At 43.9% G+C, this 27,053-nt stretch overlaps 1 protein-coding gene across 1 annotated transcript in view; it reads right to left on the bottom strand.

Moving 5' to 3' along the window:
- The window catches only part of LOC146796676 (uncharacterized), a 208,743-nt gene that overhangs the window by 170,364 nt on the left and 11,326 nt on the right, over positions 1-27,053 (bottom strand). Inside the window, exons 3-6 of the mRNA XM_085629355.1 lie at positions 25,081-25,115; positions 8,854-8,875; positions 4,272-4,302; positions 2,911-2,995 (exon numbers count right to left, since the gene is read on the bottom strand). Of these exons, the coding sequence (XP_085485481.1) occupies positions 2,911-2,995; positions 4,272-4,302; positions 8,854-8,875; positions 25,081-25,115 (173 nt within the window). The remainder of the gene's footprint in view (positions 1-2,910; positions 2,996-4,271; positions 4,303-8,853; positions 8,876-25,080; positions 25,116-27,053) is intronic.

Here is a 27,053-nt window from a genome sequence, read left to right as displayed (position 1 = left end):
GACATGTGAAAGGAAAGGTGGAAGGAAAAGTGAAAGGCGAGAAGGAAAGATGGAGGGAAGGGTGAAATTAAGGAATTGTAAAAAAAAAAGATGGTGGGTGGCAAGACATCAATGGCTAAAAGGCTGAAAGGATGAATGGATGGTGTAAAGATTAAATAATGGATGGGAAAATGAAAGGATGTAGGCAAAGTTGAAAGGAAGAGTGAATGGTTGGGTGGATAGATGCAAGGGGAATGATTCTTCTGGGTAGGGTTGCACCTAATCGTTGGTGTCATTATCAGTACGAGTCAAAAGGGGGGGGCATTCAAAATGTTTGCCTACTCCTTTGCTTCCACTGAAACCTGCATCTATGAGCACTGCTCCCTCAGTAGAGAGATCCCCTCTTCATTCCTTCTACTGTGGTTCTACCAAGGGGGTCTCTGAGAGAAAGCAAAGGAGGTTAGATAAAGAGAAGTAGAGCTGGAGTGAGGTAAAGGGTGGGACCTTCTAAAAGGAGCAAGAGAGAATCCTTTTCTTGTTAAAATATATGCCCACAATATGTCATGTTAATTAAACCATAGATAGCCCCAGACAGTTAATTGGTGTCTATGTTTATTTACATCAAGGGTGATTTCTCAGGCGCTGTTAGGTGTTTAAATACTATTTCAAAAGCTTGTTCCACCAATGACATTTGTCTGTGAGTCAGTACTAATCCTGAAAAGATCAGATATCATTTCTTTGACTTAGATATTTTGTTGTTTACTTGAAACATTATTTGGTTTCTTTCAATTACATTTCGTTTAAAATGTTCTGGACTTTGCTGTGAACTGACTTGGAAGTAGTGATAGACAGATTTTTTTTTCTGCCCTTGACATTTTTTGAAGTTTGGATTCTGAACTCTGAAATTGTAATGCTTTCCTCTGGTTTTTTCATTTATTCATAGTAAAGTTTTCTGGCATATGCCCTTTTGCAGGCAAAGTGTACGAGCAATTGGGTTGAATGACAAATAGTGTTGCAAAATAAATGGCGTGTGGCTCATTTTTCCATCACCGTTCTTCGTGGCTAAAACTAGCAGCACATTTGTAAAGTTTTCAACGTGGAGAAGTGTGGCTCAATGGTTAGAGCGGCAGACCCTGATGCAGAGGTCTGGCCCGGGACCAGGGTTCAATTCCCAGCCTCGGTGGGTCTTGGGCTCAAAAATTCCACGGACCTGATAATTCTCGCCTCGGTGCCTATTTCAATCATGGAGTGCAACTCTGGGCAATAGCTTGCTCAATCTCCACAACGGCACCCACAACGCTAAAGATGCCTGGCCTCCACCTTGAGGGTGCCCAGGAGTGGACACCTCACAGGGAAAGCCAGGATGGGTTCCACAGCGGTATTCATACAAGTGCCTTGAGACCCTTGCGGGTGAGTAGTGCGCTATACAAGTATCAATTTACAATTGCATTTCACAAAGAGTGTGGAAGGGAAGTCCTAAGGGGTTGCACCCACCCGAATTACAACCCATATTATTTGCCCAAAAATGTCCCCTTTGTTTAAATGAGATGCACACATGGAGCGTTTTTTTTTTTAACAGGTTTTTATATAGCGCAAACTCGACCCAAAGGTGTCCGGTACCACATTGCATTACATGAGCACCAGTCACCTTACACAAGGGCACATTCATTTGTTTTAGGTCGACCATTCAAGACCTCTTGTATATACTTATTATATACTTATATGTTTATGTACTTTGTGGGCTCTGGAGATCAGCCCTAGGACTTGTCTGCTTCCGATTAGGGACTTTTTTGTTTTGTTCAACTGCCTCTATTTAACTTTCTTGATAGAAAACGACCAGCAGAGGTCAGTAAAATACCAGAATCACTTTAGCATTCTCTAGATTCTAGTCCGTAGTAATTGCCTTCCACGAGCACCCGTAGACAATAATATTTTTTTCCAAATCTTGTATTTTCAGTGATATGGCCACCGAAGGCCCTGGTTTTATATTAAAAACAGAGCTTTGGATTATACTATTTTCTGCTGAAAGGCAATATCTGACTCCATGTGTACCCATACCTGGCGTGTCACGCAGTTTGGTGCTTACTTTCGCTCAATGGTAAAGAACAGTAGATGTTTCAGCACCCAGGCTAATTTGTTGCATAGCTAAATACATATAAGGTCCCAAAGGCGAGACCGATTGCATTGCACATGCTTGTTTTGGAAGGCACGAGAGATTAAGTGATTTGCCCTGAATCACAGGATGCTGGTTGAATGTCGTTGCCGATACTCGAACCTGGTTCCCCAGCTCCGAGGTAGATCGCAGTAGCCGCTAGGCCATATCCTCTTGAAGGAGTGATGATTGACACGTTCTGTTACATTCTCTGGCTACTCTATGAGCAAGCACAGGCAAGGTGATAAAGAGGAAACTTTAATCTCGAAATATGAGGCTTGAACGGCAGATGCCAAAAAGTAGCAATTCCATTCATTTATATCTACGGTTATTTGACAGGGGGGATCAGTGCGAGGTGCAGAGCTAAATTCAATATTCTCATCTTCAATGTTCGTAAGGATCAGTGTCTGGAATTTTTACTTGTACTTTGAAAAGATAGTCAGCGCCTTCGTAGAACCTGAGGTGCTGAGTCCTTCCAATGGTGTTCACTCGATTCTTTTAAAAAGGTTGTCATGAATCCACCAGTTAGGCCTTAGATGGATGGACTCTTAGTTGACTGTGGGCATTTTGTTGACAACAAAGGAGAACTTTAAGTGCTGAAATTTGCCTCCACCCCTTCTTATCAGATCATTTCTTGGAATTCAGAGAGGCCAAAATGCTCTACTGGAGTATTTTATCCAAAATGTCAATCTACTCTCCACCAGAAAGTACACCAAGTGCAGCAGCATTCAATAGGTTCATTGTTGTGAGGAGCAGTGATAGTTGTGGGCGGTACTCACTGTGACACAAGCGTAGTCTTTGATGGAGTGCGTACAGGCTTCACTTTCGCTGAATACACCTGCCAACTGACCCGCTAGGCCATTACTAAAAGGAAAAAGAAGGCAAATGATGAAATGTCTGTAAAAACACTTTATCGCAGCAGCTGGGCGTCATTTATGATTGACAAGCATCTGTCTTCCAAAGCAACACCCAACCGCCATCTGGACTTAGGGCCCGATTACGAGTTTGGCAGTCTCACCTCCGCCAGAACTGCCAAAACCGCCAAACAGGGCCACCGCCTGCCAGATTACAAGTTTATTGTGGTCTGGCGGGCGGCGTGGCGGCCCTGAGGCGGTGCCTTTCAAAGGCATCCATGTATGTCTTAGAAAGGCATTGCCGCAGGACCGCCAGACTCGTAATCCAGCCCTAACTCTTGTGAACCTGTAGCTTGAACACCTGAAGAAGAGCAGCGCTGAGGTTCTAAATCTAGCTTTTTTTGTTTAATAAGGGAAAAGCTGCAAGAACATGATGTAATCACACCTCTGATAATAGTTTCTTTAAAATGTTGTCACATTTTGCAGAGCATGATACAAGGTGTATTCAGTTAATATTCCCTAAAGGAAATTGTCGCAACATTTTCAACCCCAAAATTTTGAAAGGCTGCACCACCTGCACCGACTCTACTTATAAATAAGCCTGCGGCGGGGGGGGGGTGTCTAAGTGTGGTTGTTGGCCCTTCATTAGGTGAGCCATTTCCAGCTCCTTACCCAGCAGAGTACTATACATCTTTTGCTTGGCACCAGTGCTTACTTTGTAAAAAAATAAGTGCCAGGGCTGTCGTCAGGAGGCCACTGCATCTTTTACCATGCTGCCAATGATACTAACAACACAACTACTAACCCTTACACTCGTACAAGTGTGACAATTCAGACTATTTCAGGCCTTCAAAGCCGTAAGAATGGCTTGGGTGACAGGTAATTGTCATTTTTTATGTATATTGTAGTAAAAATGACCTGTTTTAATGGCCATCTCGAAATTAGCCACACATCCCCACCTTGTGGCAGACTGTTTAAAGCACAGGTGTTCACACATTTAAGTGCAGGTGCCGAGCACCGGAAACCACTGTCTCAAATAAAGCATTGCTTGGCTTGCCCGTTCATTTTTTTACACTGGCCATTTGAAGTGAGAAGATATAGGGTCCATCAGCTTCCTAAGTTAATTTGTTTGTGCTGTTCAAACATTTTTCGCCTTGAAGCTCTATAAACGTTTCCACAAGTTTTAGTAGTGGTGAGGGACGTTGATGTGTCCATTGGTCTTGTGGTATTTTAACGGTAGGTTGGCTAAAATTATTAAAAATAACTTTGCCGTAATAAATTCTTACCTGTCGACGAAACCATTACATAGTGCTGTGCCTGGAATGGGAAAAACAGAAGAAAAGTGTCAAACACAAATCTTGCACTGGCGTCAAAAGTATATCACAAGCTCCTTATACTGATCTTTTAACAACCATCAGAGGTACACAGGGCTTCAGAAAGTGCTGGCATTTTCAAACCGATCAATGGCACTCCACTTCCTGTCTACACCAAGTCAGCAACTGACCCAAAAAAATACATATAAAATATATATTATCTACTGACGGTCGACAGTAGATAGTTACAGATAGAACCTAGTTTCCATAGGAAAAGCATTTTTTGATGTGCTTAGACTATATATATATATATGTATATATATATGTATATATATATATTCAGTGAAAAAACCATAGGTTTCACACATGTTATAGTTAGCTGGACATTTTACTGATAAAAAACCAATGAAATTCCCCCGTTATAGTTAGTGCAGGCAACTATAACTCACGCGACCGCAATCCTCTGCTGATGCTAATACTGTATTTAGACAATTATTTGCCCATGTCTTCTTCCATTAAATTTTAGCTATACATATATTACAAATATATTTTTTCATAAAGACACATATGTCATCAGCAGAGGATTGCGGTCGCGTGAGTTATAGTTGCCTGCACTAACTATAACGGGGGAATTGCATTGGTTTTTTATCAGTAAAATGTCCAGCTAACTATAACATGTGTGAAACCTATGGTTTTTTCACTGAATTTGCAAGGTTTTTTAAATGCTAATTCCTAACTATAACGTGTGTGAAACCTATGGTTTTTTCAGTGAATTTGTACGGTTTTTTAAATGCTAAGTTACTTTACCCCATTCGTGGCGTGCGCGCCCACTTAACGCAGTTCGTTCCGTGCGCGCACGGTGCGCTTCGCGCACCGTGCGCGCACAGTGAGCACGCGGTGCGCTTCGCGCACCGCGCGCCCACTTTACCCAGTTAGTGCCGTGGATGGGCCATGTACGCACGATGCGCTTCGCGCACCGTGCGCACATGGAGGACATAATATGCGCTTCGTTGTGAAAGGTAAGCTTTTACATTTTTTTTGGACCCATATGCCATGTACAAATGGTGCACTTCGGGCTCCATTTGCACACGGGGTGGGGAGAGTGTGGATAATTTTTTTTTTTTTTTTTTTTTTTTACCGTACGCGTAATCGGCGATTTTTCGTAAAAAAAAAAAAAAAGTATTTTTGGCCTTGGGGGATCTTTGGGGACACATTAATCAAGGCTAGGTGGTTAGGAGCTGTCTAAACAGTCCCTTTACATGTTTTTTGCCTTTGTTTTTCCTCCCCCCCTCAGAGTGCGAGAGAGAAAATGGCGGCCGCCGCTTCCTGGTTTCGAACGATTCGAATGTTTACTAAGATCTAACAGCCAATCAGAATCGCGCTCGCGCACGGCACCGTACGCGTACGGTAAGCTTACCGTAAGCGCACGGTAAGCGCACCGTAAGCTGGCTCAGATATATATATTGATTTAAATGCTATTTTCTCAGGAACTACTGAACAGATTTACACCAGACCTACAAAAGGCACTTCCTTGACCTGAGGACTACCTCTCTGCCAAATTTCAAGTAACTCTGTTCAGCCGTTCGGGCTGTAGCTGTGTCTAAAGGTCCTATGGAAAAATGCATGGGAAAAACGCGTTTTGGGACCCCCCTTTTATCTCAGCCCCTGCTTGACGAATCCCCCCGAGACTTTCAGGGTAGGAGCGGAGCGTAGCGCCCCACCTATTTGGAAAATTTCGCGAGGATTCATCGACCGGCGCCAAAGTTATTCCAAATAGAATGTTGCGGATTTCCTATGGAAACAGGGTCCTAACGATAACTATCTACTGGCGAGTAGATAATATTAGATTTCCGCATATATAGCTATATAAGTATGGCTAGTTTGTTGATAATTTGCTCTGAACACTTTGTGTAATATTTTGGGGACGCCTATCTGACTACACAATTTATTTGGAAGCATTCTGTTGGATTATAGAACTATATTTCTAGAGTTATATGGTGTATTTTAGGAAATAAAATGATAAACATTTTGGATATGTAACAAAACACATAGATATGGAACTTTAATTTACGAAGGAATGTAACACTCTGTCGAACAGTTTTTTAATATTGTAACCATGAATTTATCAGTGGATTTTTATCTATCCACATCATTATGCAGGATTGGGGTTATTGCCAGGTGAGACACCTTTCATCTATTTTTGTAGAAAATAATATCGTTTACCTATCTATATCATTATGCTCTGTTTGGCATGTGTTTTGAAAGTCCATTGGTGATGTTTTTATGCATTTGCATAAAACGTGCACCTTTTAAACATCGGTTTTATGTGAACAAGATCCTCTGAGTTTGGAAGCGTTATCTTTGCCACCGAAATAAAATTATATTTATTCGTGTGCGTGTGTGTGTGTATGAGGGCACACACACAAACGACGTGTCTAATTATAGAAGACAGTGCCTACTCCGAAGTTTAATCTGCAAAATCGATTTATTCCATCAAATCCATAAAGTGAGGCTAGTTTATGAATTTAATGAAATTAATCAAGCTTGCACATTAAACTTTGGAGTGCGCCCTTTATTCTATAATTTACACGTGTGGTTTGGATAGTATTGGGCTGCCACGTGTGCACAACTGCCGAGATGGGGGCCAGTGATGTCCGCAGCTTTATATATATATATATATATATATATATATATATATATATATATATATATATATATATATATATATAGTCGTGTTTTGCGGGCCGGTCCGGGCTACCTGAATTGTCTGTTTTTGCATTGATGAATTATATAAAAAGCGACTGAAATTTGCGAGATTACCAGCAAGAAATTTCCCAGACTCTAGAAACCTAGCACCTTAGCACACTGCACTTTATGTCCCTATATTTAAGGGAAGGTACGATTGCACTTTAATGTCGCCGTTTTTTAACATAGGTATAAGGTTTTCAACACTTGTTAATGGATCTATTTTGTTGCTTGCTCGCTAGCACTCGATGATCATGGGTAGAAGCGAATAAGGTTTTCAATTAGTGATGATCCTGAGGATGTAATAATGTAAACAGTGTTGGTAACTATGCATACTGCACTTTATGTTCCTATATTTAAGGGAAGGTACGATTGCACTTTAATGTCGCCATTTTAAAAAAAAGTTCACAGTTGTTTGGAAGTTTTTTTTATAATTAGGAAACAATGATAGAAACCTAGCACCTTAGCACATTGCACTTTATGTCCCTATATTTAAGAGAAGGTACGATCGCACTTTAATGTTGCCATTTTTAGCATAGGTATAAGGCTTTCAACACTCGTGTATGGATCTATTTTGTTGCTTGCTCGCTAACACTCTATGATCATGGGTAGCAGCGAATAAGGTTATCAATTAGTGGTGATCCTGAGGATGTAATAATGTAAACAGTATTTGTAACTATGCTCATCAGGAGGCAATTTGTATTTATAGCACTTCAGCACTTTAGAATTTTTTTTGTTTCTTGTAGCACGATTATGTGGTATTTTTAAATCATTATATGGTCCTGTCAGACTCCCGTTGTCATTTAAAGTATTTTGATTAATTGGTATGACTATTTATTTTATATGGGTTCAAGTTGACAAATGAATAAAAGTGTATATTATTGGTAAATTGTCGATTTTTACTCCTGACGATCAATTATATTATATAATGTTGGAATGTCTTCCTGCTCTGCTCTACAAAAATAAAAAAAATAAAAAAAAAAGAAATTGGCCAGACTCGAGTAAGTAGATAAAAGGTGAACTTTGTAAATCATGTGCCACCATCTTTCTACCTACACTGACTCCGTGACTTTATAATTAGTCATGGGGAAAAAAGAACTTCTCGACGTTGATGAATTGTATTTAAAAAAAAATGTCAGGAAACGAATTCTAAATAAAAACATCCCTACAAATGGAAGTTTTGTGGAAAATGTCAGCAAAATAAGTGAAACATCACAGGTTTTTTTCATTTGTGTTACTCAAAAAAGGTCAGCAAATTGTCATTTTTTTCGGAGTGTCTTTTTAAATCAATTGTCAAACTACTTTTTTTTCAAACCTATTAGATTACAAAGCTTTCGATCTCTGACAAACTACTGTTGGCCTCTTCGTATAACCCACACGCCTGCCTCCTGTCAGTCGAAAAGTATTTCCCCTTTCTTTGTACGTCCATAAGGGATGGGACACCTAAAATATCTCAATCTAGTGGTTGGGGGTAACCTCTCCACTTAAAAGCGCCTAAGCAGTGTTCCCTCTGAATAGCATTTAAGTGTGTCCTGAATTGGTCTATGAAGGTGAGCTGTAGTTGATTAAGCACAGCAATGGTCATGTTAAATGTACCTGGTATTGGGCACAGTTTGCCATATTTAGTGAAATCTCCCACTGTAGGACAGGGAGGCCATAGATCTACTGTTTGTAAGACATTGACCACAGCAAGTGTTTGAGAAGGAGAGATTTCACAGCTAGTGGACACACTCACACTTACTGTCAATGTGAAAACTTTAAAAAAGTTTAAGCTTGTAGTAGGATTGAGTAGAACTCTAAGCGTACTTACCGTTAGCGGTGTACAACGTGCACTGAAAAACAAATGGAAAACTTAAGTTAGCATAAGTGCCATTCAGAGTATGAAAACTGATGATAACTTAGGAGATCACAACACAAATTTTCAAGACATTCAAACCAATGACTTTACATGACAAAAGTGTTACATGGGAAGCACCACAATATAGTATTGCTCAAGGACTCTCCATTCCCATGAAGTCATTGTTTTTTCTGTTCCCGACACTGACTTGTGCTGATCTCAGGCACCAACTGCTTTTCATGGGTTTTCTGACAGGTTATGAGGATGGATGGTAATCTAAATATGGAGTGAAGATACTCATTGAACATGATGGACACTCAACTTGAGTGACTGAGTGCTCTGAGAGTGTCAAATGAGGCTGATTGAGGCCTGGATTGCAGCAGAGTGAACATCTTTGGGTCCATGTCTTAAAGTCCACTAAGGTTGAGGTTTGAGGATTAGATGTTGAAGACTGTATATGACAAAGGTCGGATATATATATAATTTGTATCTCACTCAGCTTGTTTAACCCTTCGGGGCAGAGGATCTGACAACTGGACAGCGGCGGCCGGCATGGTTCGCGGGTTGGGAGGCAGGGCGGGTTTCACGGTGAGGGTTCGCGGGGGGGGGGGGGGGGTCACCGGTGGTGTCGCATGGGCAGGGGGGGCCGAAATAATAAAAAAGAAAATCTCAACTTACCTCAAGGCTGGGTCCCGCGTCTTCTGTGCTCCTGCTCTCCTGCCTCTGACTGGAACAGGAAGCAGGCAGCCAGTCTCCCACCCCAAAGCCAATCAAAATGCTCCAATGGAGCGTTGTGATTGGTCTGAGCGCCGTGACACAGCGCTCAGCCAGGGGCTGGAGCGGTGGGCATGTTCCCCATGCAGGCTGTAATGCAGCCTGCATGGAGAACAGGGACATGTGCATGACTGGTTTGGGGGGCCTGAGAGGGCCGACCAAACAGTCACTGCGCACTCTGGAGTGGGCAAACCTCTCCTCCCCTGCCCTGCTCAGAGAGCAGAGCTGACCCGCCCACCCGCCTGCCGCAAAGCAGCAGGTCATGTCAGGAAGCATAAAATGATAATAACTTAAAGTTATTATTACTTTATGTTTCCAGCCGCAGCCCGTGGAGGGAGTTCCGTGGGGTGGAAAGGTGGGGTGGGGGAGGGGCGGGGTGGGTGAGGGGCAGGGTGGGGGGGGTTCTAAAAACCGGAATATGGATAATTGCAGGTAAGTAAACGATTAAATAAATAAAAACGAATTTCTTTGCGCGACCTGCATCACAAAATGCAATGCAGCGCGCGCTACGAAATTCGTTTTATTTATTTAATTGTTTACTTACCTGCAATTATCCATATTCCGGTTTTTAGAACTCCCCTCCCTGCCCCTCCCCCGCCCCGCCTTTCCGCCCCACGGAACACCCTCCACGGGCCGCGACTGTATGTTTCTCTCCTTCATACTGCTTAAAAGCAGTGGGGCGACGCTCCTCCGCCATAGTGACGGAGCTGCCCCTAGGTCAACCTGCACACTAGTTTTGGCATCCAAATGTAGTGAAAACTGCTTCTTAAATTTGGACTGAAGAAAGGCTTTCGATTTAGAAAAACTGCAGAGAGACGACTGTTTAAGGTGCAGACCAAGGGTAGTGGAGAATGTTAATTTCGCATGGTGGATCTTGTAAATTGAGATTTGTAAGGCAATGGGTTCTGCCCATTTATTCCACCTGGATTTTTTGCTTTTTGATACCCTTTTGTTTTTTTTTAAGAACATACTTTATCGGATTTTGCCAACATTGTGCTCGAAGAGCCATACTATACATTAACATGCTGAGATAAAGTATTGGCATAAGTATTCAATATAGCATTTTGTAACTTAACAATAAACATGCTGCGATGGAAAGAATAGAAAAGAAGCAATCTCGCGGAAAGTTGACAGTGTCCCTGAGTCGCTACCCTGGTGATCAATCCCTGTCATCAACTTGTTGGCCATAAGCATAATCTATATGTTAGCTGTGGAGCAGCATGGCTAAATCTGACGATGTGGGCTGTGGTGTCAGTGGGGCCAAGACAATACCTCTGTAATCTGCCCAGTGCTGGCAAATGCGTACATGTTTTTGAGGGCACCCCCGAGCCCTAAACTCAGGCTCCTCCGGTCCATACAGAAATCTAATCCTCTCTTCCAAACACCCAGCAAGGGTGGGGATTCTGCTTTCCATGAGCGAGCTATGTCTCGTTTAGCTAAGGTCAGGCTCATAAACAGCAGGTGGCATGTGTACCTGTTACCCCCGATATCCTCAGAGATATGTAAAAACAAGAGCCGTGATGTACTATGCAGGGTCCACCTAAGCACCTCAGCCAGACATGTAAATACTCCTTTCCAAAAGCTGTCTAGGGCTGTACATGTACATACTGTGTGTAGGAATGTGGCTTCTTCTGTGCCACTGCGTAGGCACACTGGGGAGGCTATAAGCCCAGCCTTCCAAAGCCTCAGACATGTGTAATTTGTTCTGTGTAGGTATTTTAGCTGGATCAGATGCAAGTGCGAGGAGACTGCGACCCCCCCCCGGGGGACTCTAGGGCCTCTCTCCAATCATTGTTGTCAATGGGACCTACGTCGACTTGCCAGGTTTCTCTCAGTGTCTCCAATGTGGAGGCGCTATGGATGACTAGTGTCTGATATCTTTTGGAGATTTAATGGTCCTCTAGGTCTCCCATGAGGAGTTTCCCTACCAGTTGGCTAAATTCAGGGAGGACCGTGAGGTTTCTAAGATAGGGCACAAGGGCATGACAGAATTGTAAATGTTTGTAAAATTGGGGCGTGGTATGGAAAATACTTCTTGTAGTTCTGAAAAGGATTTGAGAATGGGGCCTTGGAGGACATCCCCCAGAGAAGAAATCCCAATCCGGTCCCAGCCTTGGAAGCCCTGTAAGTGTTGCAAATGTGGAAGGAGGCGGTTACACCATAGCTGAGCTTCACGTGTGAGAAGGTTCATCCTGCCTATATGGCAAAGGGACTGTCGCTATGTTGTCAACACCACTTTAGTGGCTGGGGGAAGAGCCTGAATATTCGGACATCCGTATACATATTTGTATAGCAAGGGGTCCCCTAGCAGCCATCTCTCCATGGCATACGATGGTTCATCTCTTGAGCCATACCACCAGTCATTTAGTACTTACAGGTGAGAGGCTGTATAGTACGACTGTATGCCAGCAGCCGCAATGCCCCACGATAGGTGGAGAGAAAGCAGGTGCGAAGAGCCAGTCTGACCGCCACCCCCCACAGGAACCCACTTAACATGGAATTAAACTGTCTGAACCATATCTGTGGAAGGGGGTAGGGATGTTTCTGTAGTCGATATAGGAACTGTGGGAGAGATATCATCTTATAGATTGACGAATGGCGTCATGAAGAAGAGTACATCATCCGCTTACAGGGCTATTCGATCTGAAATTTCGGCGGACCACTCAAAGCTCCAAATCTGGGTATCTAGGTGAACCCAGGTCGCAAGCCACTCAATGGCTAGGGCGAACAATAATGGAGACAACGGGCAACCCTGCCTGGTGCCCCGGCCACTTGGGAAGGGAGGAGACACGCTTCCTGCTATACGCACTGATGTAGTCAGTCCCTGGTATAACATTCGTATGTATGATATAAATTTGGGGCCGAAATTCAGACGTTCCAGAAGTATGAATAAGTAGGTCCAACTGACTGAGCCAAACGCTCTGTCGATGTCGGCTAGCATTAGGGCCGCTGGGCGATGAAGACGATCCACAGCAGCAATCGCATTGTGGACTTGACATATGTTATGGCGTGTGGCTCGCATGAATCCCTCCTTGTCCGGGTGGATCAGGTCAGGAAGATGAGCCAGGAGTCTCGTGGCGAGCTGTTTGGCGAGGAGCTTCGCCTCTACATTTAGAAGGGAGATTGGCTGATAGGAGGCATGGAGCTCCGGGGGTCGACCTGGTTTCTGGAACACAACAATTTCTGCGTGTTTCCAGTCTGGGGGCATGCGTGCGGTTTGGGCTGGCCCTTGTACAGCTGCTAAATAGTGGGGGACTAACTGGGCCGTGTAGGCTTTGTAAAAATCACTGGGGAAACCATTGGGGCCAGGAGCCTTCCCAGTGCGAAGGTCAGCCAGTGCAGCGGTTAGTTCCTCCAGTGTCAGGGGGCCTTGAGGGACCTCGGGGCCTCCTCGGAGAGGGCCTTCGGAGGAATGTCATCAAAGAAGTGCTCGATCGCGGAGGCCTCAAGCAGGGTGTGTACAGGGACTGGTAAGAGGCCGCAAAGTTATCAGCAAGTGTCGCAGTGTCTGTCACTAGTACATTATCGGAATCACAAATTCACCTAAGTGGAGCGCATGCTTGCGCCTGTTGGCACAGCCTGTTGAGGAGTCTCCCAGACTTGTCACCCCATTGGTAAATTCTACCCTGTATAGCAAGCCGTGCTCCCTGCGCCTCGTCCATCAGCTCAATTTGGTATTGTTGCTGAGTCAGGTGCAGCTGCTGACTTGCAGCGACCCCATCCTCACCTCAAGTTCGACGCTCTAACATCATAATTTGCGCCTCTAACAGAATGATCAGCTGTCTCCGCCACTTGCGCTCCGCTGTACAGCTTATGGGTCATCCACGATTGTCATATTAGACTGGCTCAGCTCAAAATCAGATCCCAGGCCAGAGAAGCCTGACTTCTAGAACGTTTCACCCCCAATTAAAAGGTCTTGCACAAGGGGGAGAGCTCTCCCTTGGTTGTGCTTTTTGCTGTACACTGGGACTGGAGGCAGCAGCCATGGACAACTGGAAGGAAGAACCCCCTGATATCCATCTGGAGTAAGGACTACAGTTGACCCCAAGACCAGTGGAGCTCTCCCGAGGCACAGGGAAGCTGGTCCCCTTAAACCCCCTAAGAACTAGTTGGGCAAAGAACTGGACTTCTGCGTAGGCCTGGGCGGTAAATTCCGTTCCGCTCGCGGAATTTGCGGAATTTCGGTAATTTCGCGTTCCGCGGAGAAGGCGAAATTGTCCAAAATTCTGCTTTCCGCGACTTCGCGAAATTTTTTCTTGTTCGCGTTCTCAAAATGCGTGTTCACGAGATATTTCTCCCCGAGCATGCAAACAGCAACTGTGAACAGGAAAAAAGCATCGCGAGCAAGCAATTCTGCATGTTCGCGGAATTTCTGCATGTTCGCGGAGATTTTTTACTGTTTCGCTGAGATTTGCGTAACGCGATTATGCAAATTCTGCCCACCCCTACTTCTGCGCCAAGTAGGAGAGAAGGAACAGAGGAGAAAGTGAAGGGATGCTGGTGCAGGGAGCTCGTGGAATCAGCTGTCTGCAAAGTTCACCCCCTTAGAGTCGAGGATGCCTGAGGGTGGCTAGGGCTCGTCACCAGGAGCAAAATGAGCCCAGTAAGGAGCAAAACAGCCAAACAGGGCCTGAGATATGAGCAGTAGAAGAATTTGTCCTGTGAACCCCTGCCCCTCGTTTTAATTTTTAAATGTTAGGAAGGGTGTGCGTGAGGCCCCCTCCCCAGAGTTAAGAGAGCCTGAGGATTCCAACTCCCAGGCCAATTCATGGATTTGGAGCCCAGACCCCCGACCCCAGGTCCACTATGGGCCAAGAGGATGGGAAAGTGCTGTTGTGCTCCAATACGATAGGGAGAGAAAAACAGAGCCTGGGATCCCCAACTACGGGTCCCTGGCGAGCCAAGGAACATGGGGGTGCCACCATGCTCCCCTATCGATGGTGGGCCTGCCCGAAACTCTGTGCCTGTGTCTGGGAGGAGGGGATGGCCACCGCCAGATGAAGCGCCCTCCCCTCAGGAGCAGGCCGGGAAAGAGAACTGCTGTCTCCCACGACAGCATGAGGAAGTGCTGCCCGCACGGGGGCCCGGCAGGGCAACCAGGGGTGGGCTCCCTGGGATTCACCCAACACTTGGAGGCTGGCTGGGGTGCTCGGGTGGGACCAGACACCTCCCCATGAAAGAGAAAGCAGAAAGGAAAGGGGACACAGAAGGCCACAACAAGCAAGAGGAGCCGCTCATTATTATTCACACTCCTGGAGAGAGCACCCCCTAATGCACTGCAGGACAGAAATTAACAAAAATACTTTTCACCAGCTCTAAGATAGTGGGGCCAACACCGATAAAAGAAAAGGAGAGTGAGGCAGTGGCAGGAGCTTCACAACTCCCCCCAAGGAGGCCCAAAGGCATTTTCACAATGTACTGATTCTAAGTCTTGTGCATCAAAGAAGACCACCCTGGGATCCCTGGTTGTTCTCAAGCACTCCCTCGGCTGAAATCCTACAGCTGGGAATGCAATACCCTATAGGGGCTGAGCTCATGGCTGCAAGATCTGTGATCTTAAGTGTGTTAAAGAAGACATAGAGACATGATAGATGTTGGAAAATGCTTTATTCAAAGATGGTTGTCATAAGGATTTGAACAACGCTTTATTGAAAAGTGTTCTTCATGATGGTTTAATGATGTTTTTTTTAAATTAATTATTCACCATGACTTTAGGCAATGCTTTATTCAAAAAAATTTAATGACTATGCTTTAAGGGTTGTTAATGCTGACAGTAACTCATATTCCTGATAAGCTGCTGTTAGAATTTAGGTTAGTGATTGACGGGCATGTGAGCCCTAGGCAAGCAGCAACCACAATTCAAAAAAAAAAAAAAGTCACAAGCAAACCCCAATTAAACCTGTGCTCGATCCCGTGGCTGCTTGGCCCTGAGCAGTCACGTTTTACTTAGGGGCAGTGTGTAAAGTATTTGTATAACACTTCAAACAGTAAATCAGTGAAAACAGGACACGAAAAGGTCCCACAGCAGGTTAGAAAAACATAGCTGAATTTAATAAATTAAACAAGACCAAAACAACAAAAATCCAATCAGTAGAACTAGAGGTATACATTTTTAAAGAGTAAACTGAAAAATAGCGCGTAAAGAATTAAGTGCCAACTGCTGCTATCTGGTCGTGCTGGACCAGGTCAAAGTCAAAAGTTCAGGCCGACCGCGATGAAGAGCAAATTGGATACAGTCCCAGATTAGTGTAGCTGAAGCTTTACCATCTCAAGTTTTGTGTGAAGTGTCCTGCTCGCATTGGAGAGGGTTGCAGGGAGCAAGGAGAGCAGCATGGGCGGACATCAGTGTGGCACGAAGAGCAGCCCTAGTATCGCATATGGGTGGGCTGGAGCTTCGCGGTGGTGGTACTCCACATACGAGAGATAATTACTGTGTAAAGAGATGTGCTGTCACTGGCTCACACTGAATTTCAGTGTTAATAGGGCAGTTCAGGAGGCCAGCAGACTAGCCCTTTGAGTCACTCTGGAGTCCTAGGTTCAAGATGTGGTTGCAGGTCCAGTTCTCTGCCAGGCAAGAGGGCAGCAGGTATCAGGTAGGGGTGGGCGGAATTTGCGGAATTAACCTTCGCAAATTATCGCGAGAATGTTTAAAATTATCGCAAACAAGCAGAAATATCGCGAAGATGCGGAAGTTTTTTTCCGGCATGTTCGCGCGATTTTCTGCATGGTTGCGGGTCGCCAACTTACCCATGTGGCTGCTTGCGGGCGCGGCCATCTTGTTTTGAGTTGTTCTCGCGGTGCATGATCGCGAGAAGAAAGACGTGATCGCGCGACGCATGACGTCACTGCGGGCGCGAACTGTCGCGAGACAGCGCAAATGGCTAAAAACAATACAACATCTCATGGAGAACGCGACCGGATCAAGAAAACTTGTCGGCGAACGCAGGGATTCAGGTAAGGCGATCGCGCGCGCGCGAGAATGTATCATTTTACAGCGCGAGCAAGAAACAAATTATCGCCAAGCTGCGGAAACCGGAATTTTTGACATTTTCGCGCTCTCCGCGGAACGCAAAAATGTCAAAATATCGCAATTTCCGCGAACGGAACGAAATTTTTGCCCAGGCCTAGTATCAGGTCAGCACAGAAGGTTAGCAGTTCCTTTAGAGCAGCAGTCCGGCAGAGTGGCAGTCCTTGTAGCAGCACAGCAGTCCTCCTTCCTAGCTGAGTATCCACAAATCCAGAAGTGTACTGAAGAGTTGATGTCTGAGATCCTTCTTTTATACACAGTTGTGCCATTGAAGTGGGGAGAAACTTTTAGAGGCATGCCTTGGAGTGCACAAATACCCTGCCTTCCCTGGCTCCAGACTAACTATAGGGGGTATGCAGCCCTTTGTGTCGAGACAGGGCACAGCATGTTCAACTGAAAGGGGGGCTGGGCCCAGCTCCTCCCTCCCCTTGCTGCCAGTGTTGGCCCATCCACTGACACCTAAGCTCCCATTGAGGGTGGCTGTCTAGGAGGAATTTACAGAGCCCAACTGTCACCTACACCTAGTCATGTGACCCAGAGACAGGTTGCAGGCACCAAATGCTTAAGGCAAAAATATGCCCCATATCTATAAGTAGCATTTTCAGAATTGGAATTTAAAATCCAATTGCACCAAAATTAAGGATTTTAAAGTAGGATTCCAGAGACACCAAACAAGAACTGGTTATCTCTTCCCATTTGGAAATTACACTTATAAAATGTAATAATGGCAACTCCAATATTATCCCATTGAAGAGATTGGCCTTGCAGTAGCGAAAAACGAATTCAAGAGTTTTTCACCACCAAGACATGTAAAACTTGAAAAGTTCATGCCCAACATTTTGAATACATTGCACCCTGCCCTTGGTGCTGGCCAGGGCCTACCTTAGGGGTGACTTATATGTATTAAAAAAGAAGGTTTGGGCGTGGTAAAAGGTTTATTTTGCCAGGTCAAAATGGTTTAAAAAATGCACACCGGCTACAATGGCAGGTCTGAGACATGTTTGGTGGGCTACCTAAGTGGGTGGCACAATCAGTGTTGGAGACCCAATAGTAGCAGAGGCCTTGGGAACATGTAGCACCACTTTACCAGGGACTTATGAGTAGATTAAATATGCCAATTGGGTAAATGCTTGTTGCTACCATGTTTTAAGCAGCAAGCCCAAGCACTTTAGCACTGGTTAGCAGTGGTAAAGTGCACAGTGTCCTAAAGCCAACAAACAAAATTCTGTAAAAAGTAGGAGGAGAAAGGCAAAAAGTTGGAGGGGTTGGGCCCTGCAAAAAAGACCAAGTCCAAATGCTGCAATGCTCTATTAAGGATGATGTGGGCACCTAATTGCAATGTCTGATTACTCATAATATGTGCAGAAGATAATGTCATGCTTTAATATTGGTAATGTGGGATGCCATGACTGTGCATTTTGAGGTCAATACCTTAGCACTGTGAATTTTGGGGTCATGACCTTTTAGGATGTCAAATGTAATATTGCTAAGCATGTTTAAAGGTTGTGAACAACAGATTATGTAAAATAGCTGATTGTGGATTGGGGTTGATTGAGACTGTGAATTGAGGGTGACTATTGTCTTCAATTGATGGTGATTTAAATTGCAGTTTGAGGTTGATGAATATACAGGCTTAAAGTTGTGGACTGAAGTTAATGGATTATTTTGAAATTTGGATGACTGAAGCGGTGGCCTAGGGTTGGATAAAATGGTGGATAAAGAAAAGCATTTTCAGATGTACAGTTTCTGGATTGTGGTTAGATTTTGAATCTAGCTGAATGTGGCTTGGTTTCCTCTGTGTTCCTCCCTCAAGGAAGAAGACCATTTAAACCAATGTCACTTCATTTAATCCCAGAAGTTATTGTATATACACCAGTAAGTTGTTATGATGGCCGGTAGTGAATGCCAAAGACAGATTCTAAAGTTGCTTATTATAGTGTGTTCAGCAAAGATGTCAAAAGAGTATCTTGTGTACGGCTTCAATTATAGGACATAATTTGGCTGCTGTTGTCACACCAGTGTGCAAGCAAATTGCTGTACCCAGAAGCCTACGTTCACTTCCTCCTAAGGTCACCTTAGAGAGAGGGTAGTTGGGGAAAGGTTGCTCCTGCTGCCAGCAACACCTTTACCTGCACTGGGTTTGTAAATTACTAATGGGCGCCCCAGGGCATTTGCCCTTGCTCATTTACTTTAGTAGTCAATGGGGACAGAAGCAGGATTGATGAAGGAATGGGTTACTGAGTGTTTGCTGCAAGTACAGATGGGGAAGCAAATCCTTCTCATCTTTTCACTTAAAGAGGAAAGGCCCTACCTTTTATTTTGTGATCAGATAACAAGCCCTTCTTCAGAAGGGACTTCTTAAGGAGGAATTCATGCCAGTCATACACTATCTTTAGAACATCCTGTCACTAAAATATGCCTTATTATGTAAATATTTCACATATAAAACTGGATCATGTAGGACAGTGGTTCTTAACCTGTGGTCCCAGGGCTCCCGACAGTCCGAGAAGTCTAATCAAAGTGTACGTGGCTGCTTAGAAAATGTAATAATATTAACAAATAATAAAGTGTAAAGAAATAAAGAAGCAAAATGAAGTTTTGAAATTTTTAAAACTTTCTGTTAATCTGAAGGAGTTTGAAACTAGAGGCTAAAAATTAGGTTTGTATCCTCAGATTTATTCATGAGAGAAGTGACACTGCATCAAACAGAAAACAGTATGGAGGATGAGTGGCCTCTATTCAATTTAGTAAAGCTTCAACCTTCTCATAAAATTTTAAATGTTGATTTTTTTATATTTGCTTGCGAAACAAATCAAATATTTCACCATTCGTATATTTGATCAATCAATTTTGTTATGTAATGTTTTCGGGTTTAAATTATGGAAAATGCTTAGGTCAGGGTCCTCGGCTTCCAGTAATTACTCAGTGGGGGTCCCTGCATTCAAGTAATAATTAAGTGTGGGTCTAAAGAAGTCAAAAGGTTAAGAACCATTGATCTAGAGTTAAATAATGAATGGGCACCAAGTATTCAGAATGGTTTGAAGCACAGTTAAAATGTATGAATATCTGTTAGTCAAATTGCATTAAATTGGCATTATTCATTTTTTAATGGCAGGTGTCAGCCATGCCACAGGAATAATTAAGAGGTAAACTGTTCAGTACATGTGAGTTTTACACAATATTGGCACAAGTGACATACAGGGCTCACATGGGAAAGACGTAAAATAAATGTTGTGCTCATCAGTGATAAGAATGGCATGTTGAGGGGAGCAAGGGTTTTGATAGGAAGAATTAAATAGCCACAGCATTTGATTGGTCAACTGTTAGGCAACACCATCACATCCATTGTCCTATCACTACCCACCACATCATAAATCTCAACCCCGCCACCCCTGTTTGCCCTGCCATAATTGACCATGAGGGCAATGGTTGGTTTATGGGAAGAGGCATCCTTAAAGGAGCAGTGTCCAGCCAGAGTCAGAACATTGACTTACAGCTGGCATCTCCACTATGAATATTCCTAAAGATGATGTAGTTGTAGCTTTACTAGGAGTCCAGATGGTTCTTGTGGTAGAAATGATAGTAACCATTGTCCCAGGGGTGCGGGTGGAAACTCCAGAGACTGGTGCTGCTGTCGGGGTGGGTTCTGCCATTGCAGTAGAATTCTGGAAAATAGAAAGGGATGGGGGATAAAACCCTTATGTGGATTATATTTTTGGTTTCCAATTTGCTGTGACAAAATTTGTGTTGAGATTTAGTATTTGAATATCAAAGGCCATCTCAGTGACGGTGGACCCACTGCTCGCAGCCCCGGGATTCATGGATGTCGAGTCACAGTTGATAGACATAACATGTTGGGGTAATACGGTCACAATTGGCTTACTTGGGGGCAAAATGACATTGTTGCCAATTATCCAGTAGTATGAGGATTTTAGAGATTTCACTCCTACTACCCGTGTGATATACAGTGTACAAGACAACCCTTTCGAATAATCGTTGGGCAGCTACGGGCAGAAAGAAGTGAGGCTTATTTTTCACGGCCTGGAACCTCTAACGACTACACGTGCAATCATGTGACTGTTATTAAGATTGCCCAAATGCTTAAACATCAGAGTGTACAAGAGAAAATGAGTGCACCCTGGGTTTGTATGTCTGTACCCATAAACTCGGTTGGTGTTCTGCTTCATTGCATGTGATTTGGAAACCATTATAATCCCATCATAGTTATCTTTGTGTCCACCTCACATTGACAGTATTGGCAATCAACCCACCAGTTTCAGCTAGTGGAAGTTCTGGTGCGCATATGGACGTCAGCTCTTTACACTGCTGTATCAAGCTCAAGGGAGATTAATTAAGCACATGGCACTTGAGCTGTCCTAAAGTGGCAAGTTTGGAGCATCTACAACTTTGTTCTGGAAGCAAGGTTCAATCAACATGTGTACTTTTGGATGATTAGGGATGGAGTCACTTTTTGTTTGGTTTTTGCACCACATTCAATCATGGATAAGTGGAAAAACTCTTCTGGAGAGTTGTAAGTTCCAGATAGATTTAGACATACAGAAGAGGTGGACTTTGAGTCCTAAAGGGAGCTTTGAAAGTGTTATGAATGGTGACAGTAAGGTGAACCCCTTTAACTTATGTGCTTAGAATCTTCTGATCTAACCCAAAATATTTTTTGATTTGGCATGAGTACCCATCACCAAAGAATACCCCAACACTGAGTTGTATTAAAAGCATACCCAAGCAATGCTTCATTGTGTTGCATCATGTTCCTCACCCGCTATCTATTGCTAATTGCGGGGTGAAGTAGGGTCCAGCGAGGAAGAAGGCTGGGTTGTATGTATGAATGGAAAACCCTTCTGGAGAGCTGCAGGTTCCAGATGGGTATGGACCTAGAATAGTGGTGGATTTGCAGTCCCATAGGGAGCTTAGAAGGGGCTAGGAAGTAGTACAGCAAGGTGAAACCCTGCTACTTCTGTGCCAGGGATCTTCTGCTTAGGCCAAAGCATTGTTTTTATTTTGGGTGATTACCTGTTCCCCAAGATTGACCTCATATCCAATACTGAAACAATTTGTCAGAGTTTGTCACAGCAAATTTGAATACAAAATTGTAATCATTTAACAAGGGTGGAGTCTTTTTTAAAATGCATGCATAAGTTACATGCTGCTGTTATCTTGGTGACTTCCCTCGGTTTCCCCCAGAATTGAAAAGAAGAAAGCATTCTGCATTAAAGTGCTCCATTCAAACTGGAACTTTGGAAGTGCAAATACATTTCCAGTAAAGCCCCACACAATGCAACATGGTGCAGCATTTTAGGCATACGCCCACCATGCTACATTGAGTTACATTTCAGTCATATTCCACACAATTAAGTATCGCAACTTCCACATTAATCGGAACGGTTGAAACTGTATCCATACGCATCACCACTTGTTGCCAGAAGAAGTGGCGCTGAAACTGCAGATCATCGGCACAGGATATGCAACTAGAGCAGGGAACTGCACTTCCCCCTGTATATATTCCATGCCTGAAACCAGAGGAGGCAAGTGGATGCCCTGAACAAAATACAGAGCATCTGCATTGCAGCAACAAATTGAGCTAGACCATAGTATACTAGTTGCAGCCACAGTGTAGCAGTTGGAACCAGACCGGGAGCAGTGACATCTTGATTACAGAGCAATGGCTGCAGAAGCAGATTATATCTTTATCAATATATGTTCTCTGCTTCATTTTTGCATATCTGTAGAATGCAAACGCCGAAACGCGTCGACTTTCCCTATTGTAAAAGACACTGTTGGTGAAAAATTAAATGTAAGATATCCCATTCCTGTGGTGCCGTCCACTTTCTAACCTGAAAGGAGGACTTTAAATGGTGGAATCGTTGTATATGTGTGTGTGTGTATATATATATATATCTATATATATACACCCACACACACACACACACACACAAGGACAGGGTAAAAAAGACATTATTTTATCCACCGTCAATAGGGGAGATGATGAATGTCCTTCGTCCGACAGCCCTGACTCTGTTGGGCCACTAGAGAAGTGTGGCCAGCTATAAATGAGGCAGACGGATGCAGCATTTGGCAGTCAGATTACCCTGTCAGCCAAACTCTAAATCTGGCCATTGGTTTTCTCCAATGTGGTTTCTCAGTTTTCTTTGTTCTATTAATTCTCATATTTTAGTGGCAACAGCTGTTATTATGCATGTGCCTCTGCCACTCACCTGTAGCTGTTGGGATTGTTGTTGTGGTGGAAGGCACAATAAAGCAGGCATTGACAGCCAAGGTACAGAAGCTGTATCCAAACACTAATTTGGGCAACTATAGTACAGCAGCTGAAGCCTGAGCTGTTACATGTTACTGGCCTCTTTGTATCATATTGGACAGTAGAGAATCTCTAAGACAGCAGTGGCCTTCAATGAATGCCCATCGCCAGCTGTTTTGGCAGGACCGGGAGACCCAGTAGATTGAACACACTGTGCCGTGGAAGTGGCTGAAAATAGGTGTTTGAAGTAAGTAGTAATTCTGATTTGGCAAATTGGGAACTGGGTTTGACCCAGGATGACCATAAACGGACCTAAATTAGGGCCATATGAATATAGGTACTGTGAATCAAATGCAGGGATGACCGGTGTTGGTTTTAGTGGACAATTTTTTTAATAAACCACTGACTATGCAAGTGATGTCCTTTTTAGTTCAATAGCCCAGATTTAGAGTTTGACGACGGGTTACTCCATCCCAAATGTGAAGGGTATCTGTCTTATTATGAATGCAGTCTGAATCAAGCTCTAATACTTTTTTAACCAATTCAGTGTAGCACCCAAATTTGCATCAGCTGCGCTGGCATTCTAAAAGACACACAGCTTCGCAAAGGTCAGTGTGCTTTGTTTGGCACAGGATTTGCATTGGTAGCTTGCCCTCCCAGCAGGAACAGCTCGTGCAGGTAAGAGTGGTGAGGCAGGGAGGGGGTGACTCAACAGACAACGAGGGAAAATAAAATAAAAAGAATCCACTTACCTTGCGCTCACCGCATCAGCGACTCGGTGATGCGACGAGCGCAAGGTAAGTGGTGTTCTTTATTCAAATTTAATTTTCCCTCATCATCGTCTTTGGACTCGCCCCCACCCCACCCACCCGCTCTTACCTGCACGGCCCGCTCCTGCCTCCAGTACAAATTCCTATGCTTGGACATCATATGAGCCCATGCAGTGTGTGTGTGCTGTGCACTTCAGCACAAGTGCAATGAGTGGCTTTTTTTGAGATATAAGAACATTTGTTAGTGTCTGCTTCAAGGAGGTGTTTTTTTTAAACGTAAAGCCCAGTCTGGTTACCTTACTAGATCGGGGTTTGCATCCAAACCAGGGGGTGTTTACACTTGTCGGCTAAGGTAACACCCCAGTAACATTCCTATGAAGCAAACGCAAAGCAGCTCAAAGTGGTTTTTTAGGCTGAGAAAGTGTTACCATTCCAGCATAAAATACCTTTTGTGCTGGCAAGAAAATACTATGCACCATTTTTAGCCACTTTGTGTCGCTTAATGCTGATGCGGGCCCTAGTTAAACTGGGTGAAAATATGTAAAGGCATCCTATCAGTCAAGAAATCTGGCATGAATCTGGCCCCTGTGGCCCAACATGTGACAAACCTTCGGTATAGTCTGATCATACTAATCCTTTATGGGTTCCGGAGTAGTGTGCTACTCGCCAAAAAAGCACTTGAACACCTCATCAGGGGTAGCATGCGCTATATAAATACAAACCTTTTTCCCCTCTTCTATTCCTCCACTATCCTTCTCAATCCAAATAACTGACTAACCTATGCACCACTCAAATTACTTTCATATTTCACTATACTAGTTCACCACTAATCCTTTATGGGTTCCGGAGTACTTGCCGAAAAAGCGCTTTGACGCCTCATCAGGGGTAGTAAGAACTATATAAATGCAATTACAGTACAATACAATGTCGCACTATCTGATTGGCTGATGGTGTCCAGGCAATGGTATGATGTGAGTATGTCTACATGGAAAAGAGCGTGACGCACTGCCTTCTTTACAGTATAGCTTTACTCCCCATCCCACATCCTTACCTGCTCCCCTTTTTCAATGTGGAAAAATCCTCTAAATTTCCTTAGCGATTGGGATGTTTGGTGTCATTTTTATCAAATATTCCGCCCCAAAGGGCAAATTTGTATCAGAATTTGACACATTTGGGGTGTTTTATGTTAATGGCCTGTGGATTACTTTGGCAAAACCATAAGTAAAAGGCGCTAGTTAATTTTCTACGTTGTTAATAAATGAAATGTGTTACTCAGATCAAATAAACATCCCCTATTACAATTTACAAGCAGGACACAGGCGAGATATATGCAAAATCGAAGCCATCATACTTACAGGTGGTTGATCTGCCTGAGCTTCAATATGGTGAACTAAAAGAAAGTTAATAAAGACAGGTAAGTCCTTCTGAAGTGCAATATTAATAACTTCAAAATGGAGGTTTTGATTGAAATAGATAATCAGACTCAAGAAGCCATTTCAGTTTGTATACTCGTTTTTAGGCAATGCAAATCTCTCGCAATTCCATTTCCAGCAACACAAAGCGCGTCTTCTGAAACATACGGCGCTTTGAAGAAATACAGGTTTAAAAAATACATTTTCTAACTGCGCATAATAATTGACCCATTTAGAAGAAAACTCTCAATATTCACATAACCCTTTAACAAGATAATCCTTTATTTTACTTGTATTAACATTTGTCTTCTTCCAACCTAGATCAACACCAGTTTTCAGTCTTAACAATTCATTTCTCAGGTATGGGACTGCTATAAGCTGAATGTTTGCGCACAGGATGTTTTCTAATAATAATGTAAAAATGTATGGAGATTGTTTTCTCAAAGAGCCAAACATTATTGCTTCATGTGCTTGTACTAACCTGAGACTTAGGGCCTTCAATCCGCTTTCAAATATTGGAAATTCTTTATCTCACGCGTATGACATAGGCTTTCAACTTTCTTGATGAGGATTCGACTACAGTTTGTACAGTCTATTTTTATTTCATTACAAGAATGTTCTTTGAAAAGTGGTTTGGTGACAGCACCCTGTAGCAAGATTACTCTTGCTCATGCCGATGGGATGACAGACACTCTCTGAAGCCACCAGAGGTCCATTGTGTTGTAGTTTCATCAAGCCCATGGTTGCTTTGCTAAGCCCCGAAGGACGCTCACATTGGTTCAACCCTACGGTCTCTTCACCCCATGAATGTTTACCTAGATACATCCCTGACAACCAACCACACCCATTACAAGTAGGCTCAGGCAGCTTGCTGCTACTGCCATGACAGATGAAAAGCTCTTCGAAGCCCTGCACCAAGCCTCCCTCGTGTAACTAGGAGTGGCTGATAAGGGTAGAGGTGAATGCATGCCCTGTGGCTTTGCTTTGTGCTTGAAGGGACCCCTGTGTGGAAGTAGTTAGATATTTCACTTAGCACTGAAGTGAAATGTCTGCTGCAGCCTCTGTGGCCCACTCGCACCGTGACCTATGGCGCTTCACCGTGCTCTCCCTCACTCCAGCGCTACGCAAACTTTGGGACTTGGTCAAGGGTGTCCAGAGAAGATTATGGAGGACCCGATCAATAATAGAGTTTGCAGATATTAACATAAAGTGGAAGTAGTTTACATAGTCTGTGTTGATAATAAGGCATGTAGTTGCCCTCCTGGACTTATGCTGGACACAGTGTATCATTTGTAGAGTGTTTCTCTGGAGGCCAAGTGAGGATGGAGTGTGAACTGGGAAGGCAGTCTTACCTTGCTCATTGTTTGGTCACGTCACATCAGCAGCAGCAGCACCCCTACCGACTGACCAGGAGCCCTCTACTGCCTATAGGAGTGGCCTGCCCATCGGCTGTACTGTCAGTCTGGCCAACCAAAAGCATGCACACCATCCAGGTGGGAGAGCGACAGTCCTTCCTTTACTCCCACTATGGTTTGTGGAACTAGAAGAAGGGTGCCCATACACAGAATAGTGAAGATTCACTTTATTCTCCGTCTTCCGTCTAGTTTTCAGACCTTAGTGGTCAAATAAAAGATGGACTTCCTGCTGTTGCCTGCTGAACAGTAAATGAACAAAAAGTGATAGCTAGAATCCTCGATTTATTCTCAGCCACTGGTAACTACTTAGGGCTTTGCCGCAGTCCATCATTTTCTTTTTGCCCACCATGCCACCAAAGATTAAACTGAGTCATATGCACCAAGCCAGGTCTTCTCTGAACCGTAAGACAAGCTACCCAATACCATTTCAGCCTATTTGGGCCTCTTCAGTTGGGTGCTGTGGGCTCCAGTGGCACAGTGAGCATGGGATGCACACCTGTG

Source organism: Triturus cristatus, chromosome 10, assembly GCF_964204655.1.
Source record: "Triturus cristatus chromosome 10, aTriCri1.1, whole genome shotgun sequence".
NCBI classification, from domain to species: domain Eukaryota; kingdom Metazoa; phylum Chordata; class Amphibia; order Caudata; family Salamandridae; genus Triturus; species Triturus cristatus.
The sequence above is the reverse complement of the archived record's forward strand: the minus strand, read 5'-3'. Positions and strand labels throughout refer to the sequence as shown.